This window comes from Alnus glutinosa, chromosome 8, assembly GCF_958979055.1.
Source record: "Alnus glutinosa chromosome 8, dhAlnGlut1.1, whole genome shotgun sequence".
Lineage (NCBI taxonomy): Eukaryota > Viridiplantae > Streptophyta > Magnoliopsida > Fagales > Betulaceae > Alnus > Alnus glutinosa.
The window spans coordinates 7760392-7763928 of NC_084893.1; the positions used below are offsets into that span (position 1 = coordinate 7760392).

General features: G+C 35.2%; 1 protein-coding gene across 1 annotated transcript; it reads right to left on the reverse strand.

Moving 5' to 3' along the window:
* Positions 1-243: 243 nt before the first annotated feature.
* On the reverse strand, positions 244-2203 carry LOC133874526 (remorin-like). The gene is made up of 5 exons (XM_062312367.1): positions 2142-2203; positions 1704-1990; positions 1452-1611; positions 704-785; positions 244-611 (listed from the first exon to the last, which is right to left on the reverse strand). Exons 1-5 carry the CDS (start codon positions 2165-2167, stop codon positions 411-413), a joined length of 756 nt encoding a protein of 251 aa, XP_062168351.1. The 5' UTR covers positions 2168-2203; the 3' UTR covers positions 244-410.
* Positions 2204-3537: the final 1334 nt, after the last annotated feature.

A 3537-nucleotide genomic window follows, 5' to 3' on the forward strand; every position in this document is an offset into this window, starting at 1 on the left:
GTGTAATAGAAATTAGAAAGTAGTCCTGTTTCAGTGGTTTGATAGGATTGCTTTGTATTTCATCAGTGTGATTTATGCTTTCATGGATTGTGGTGATTGTAGCTGTAATATCTGAATTTTAAAATTGTTATTGTTGCTTGCAAACACCTATTCACATCCTCTAGGTGTTGTTTTAGGATTAATTGCAATTTTTAAAATTTAATCTTGCCAAAAAAGAAAAAGACATGGCATGCAACCCAGGCATGATCAACATTTTGAGTATAATTCATGTTAGCTGTACAATTTACTGTTATATTCCTGAATCAAGTTAGAAGTCCAAGAGATTTCATAAATGCTGTAATGCCATGGCTGTGAAGACTATTGAGTCCAATTGCATGACATTCTTTCTTTTTGGTAAGTGCATTATATTCCTAGTGACAATAGAAGCAGAAACATTTGACAGGAACCTTTCCTTTTGACCTGATCTTCTCCCCCTTTTCTTTCACCTCAAACTCTTCATTTCTTCTTTTCTCTTCCACCTGCCCTCTTGCTCCTCCTGCTATCTGCTCGATCCTTGCTATCTTGTGTTTGTAGTGTTGTAGGTTGAAAGCCCTTCTCTGCTCCAATTCACCCTGCATTTTCAAACTCAAGAATGAGTCAAAATATCTTGTTTTGGTATTCATTCCTTAACTTTGTAAGTGAGCATCAAAAGTTGAGCCAAAACCTCTCTTCTTTCCATCTTAAGTTTGGCCTGCATCTTCTTCTCATTCTCCCAAGCAAGTATTTTGGAATTCATCTTCACATACCTGAATTTGTGCTTATCATTAAAAAAACTCGGAAACAAAATCCGGATTCTTCATTCTAGAAGTATAATCAAATTGTGATCCATGCAAAGCCTGCCATTCGCTATATCATGCCAGTATGTTTCGGCGTAAAATATTTTACGTTGAAAAAATTTTTCAGCTATAAACATCTTTATGAAAAAAGTGACTATTTTTCGTTGTTTATTTGCGACCTTGAAAATGGTTTGAAAAATATTTCCTAATGTTTGGCTCGTATGGAAAATCGCCAAATATTTTTTATATTTTCATATAATTTGAAAAGCTATGAGAAAAAGAGAGAGACAACGAAGGTGAGCTGCTGAGGAAGAGTACTGTGTGAGAATATAAAGCCATTGGGATGAGATTGAAATCCAGTACAATTGCCTACCTATATTACTTGCAATTTGGGCAAGCAATTTGTAAGATGGCTCTTACGGGGCCTACAAGTGTTCGGGTAGGTAGCTCCCATAAGAGAACTCTCATAATTGCCGGCCAAGGATGTAGGAGAGCGATGAAAAATGGTTTAAACAAATAAAAAATGTAAAACAATTTACGCCTTGTGAAGGTTATTTTACTTTCAAGTTAAACTCAAAAGTACTACGCAATATTTATACCGAAACAAACGGGAAAAAATTAAGTATAATAATTTACCGCTTCTTAATCTTTTCCATCGCAGTTTTCTCCCAAGCATCTGCTTTGGTTTCCAAGTCGTTGCGCCGTAACGAATTCCCAATCTGGTTCTGATATCTATCTGCTGAGGGTGGACGCCATGGATCATGAGCCTCCTGCCCCATTGACTTATTCCTCGACACTGCGTTTGTTACATTTACATGCAATCAGTTAATTCCCGGACAACATTTCTGTCGGAAAAAAACAAACAAAAAAATTACAGTAAAAATTTACCGGCATCCTTCATTTCCATGTTTGAGAATCTCCTAGAACTTTGGAACCCAGTTGTGGTTCCATCCTTTCTGCTTTTAATCTTGGTCCTTGAGGTTTCAAAGGCCTCTCTCATCTTCCTCTGAATTTCCAATTCAGCTTCTTCAAGCGAGTGAATAGCAAATGCAGCTGCTGCAACAGCAGCTGCAAACTCGGCGTCTCTTGAATCATAATCATGATCACTCGCATGGCCCGAAAACTGGCTGCTGAACCCTTCCCGCTTTTCTTTTCCTGGGTCAGAAAAACTCACTCTAACAAAGTGGTTAATAATATATTATATATGCTTCAATCAAGATTGCAAATATATATGGTGATCATGCAAATATGTGTTGGGTCTGAATAGTATGTCAAAGTTTTGCCAAAAAATCAGATTTTTCACTAAGGTTGTGTATATAGAGGTACCTCTTTTGCTTGACCAGAAGATCCATTGTCCAAAATCTCTGTTGATTTCCTGTCTGATTGAGAGAGAGTGTACGTTTTTAGCTGATGAACAGGAGAGGAGGGTCAAATATATGCTTTGCATTCAACTTGAAGAAAAGGATTTTTTTTTTTGTTTCTTTGCAATAGAAAATGCATGCACATGCAGATAAGGCTAGCTGCCTTGGTACGTAAGTTGTTTCCATTTTTAACTTTCTTTCTATCAAAGACATGGTTGGAACAAAGTCATCTTTTACATATCATGTTTTATATGTTTAGTAACAGTGAAGCATGCAAAAGAATGTAAGTGGAACCTAGAAAATGATTCAGCATATTCCCCCATTTGGCCAATTCATGCAAATCTTCCTTATTCCAATGGTGGAAACTGGTGAACAGGTGTTGTAGGAACAGGCCCATTCTATCTTTAGTATGAAGCATCATGGTTGCTGGCTTTAGGGTTTTCATATGTTGGCAACACTTTTGATATATAGGTGGTCGGTCTACTTAGAATTATTTCACCTCTTTAAAGCCTTCAAAGCAGCTTTATTTTGAATTTTTTTTTTAAAAAATAAAAATAAAAATTAGAGAACAAAACTACTTTTTGTTTTTTTATTCAAATACATTCCACAATAGTTTTCCCTTTCTTTTTCTATATTAATTAAATATTTTTTTTTTACAAATATAATTAAGTTCGTACCTACCTTCACATATATCACAAAATTCCGATACAATCTATAATAAAAAGGCAAAGAAACGAGGGATGAGAGAGGAAAAATAAATATTTTGTATTAAAAAAATGAATAGACAAGTTTTTTTGATTCTCTAAATATTGGGTAGAAGTATAGCATTTTCAATGCTTAGGGAACTGATAGGGTATCTATTGTGGGTTTTTTTTGTGATTTTTTTGGCATTTTTCCTATATGTAGGGAACACAATGGGCTATAGAGAAGATGTTGAAAATGCTCTTAGTGCTAATGTAATATTTTTGTGAACAAAATGAAGTCTCCAATATATATATTCATGTGAAAAGAGAGTTTTTTTTAAACTATTTGTGCAGCAGATGGTGAACTATTAAAAAATATTTAATTAATGAAATAAGTGTTATACTTTATTTAGAATTATTATTATTGGAGTTATGTTATTTAATAAACTGTTATACGATTGTCTTAAAAAACACGATCAATTAATCTATCTATAGATATTGAATTTCAAGGTTGGGCTGGCCCATAAAGGAATAGTTCTATGGTGGGCCTAGCACAAGCCCGGTCCACACTGATGAGCTCGTGATACACGCTTCAAACCCCCGCACGTGCATTCCAACCTCTACTCTGTCGTCCTCTTCTTTCCCCGCCCAGTCGTACCTCCATTTCAAAATCTGTTA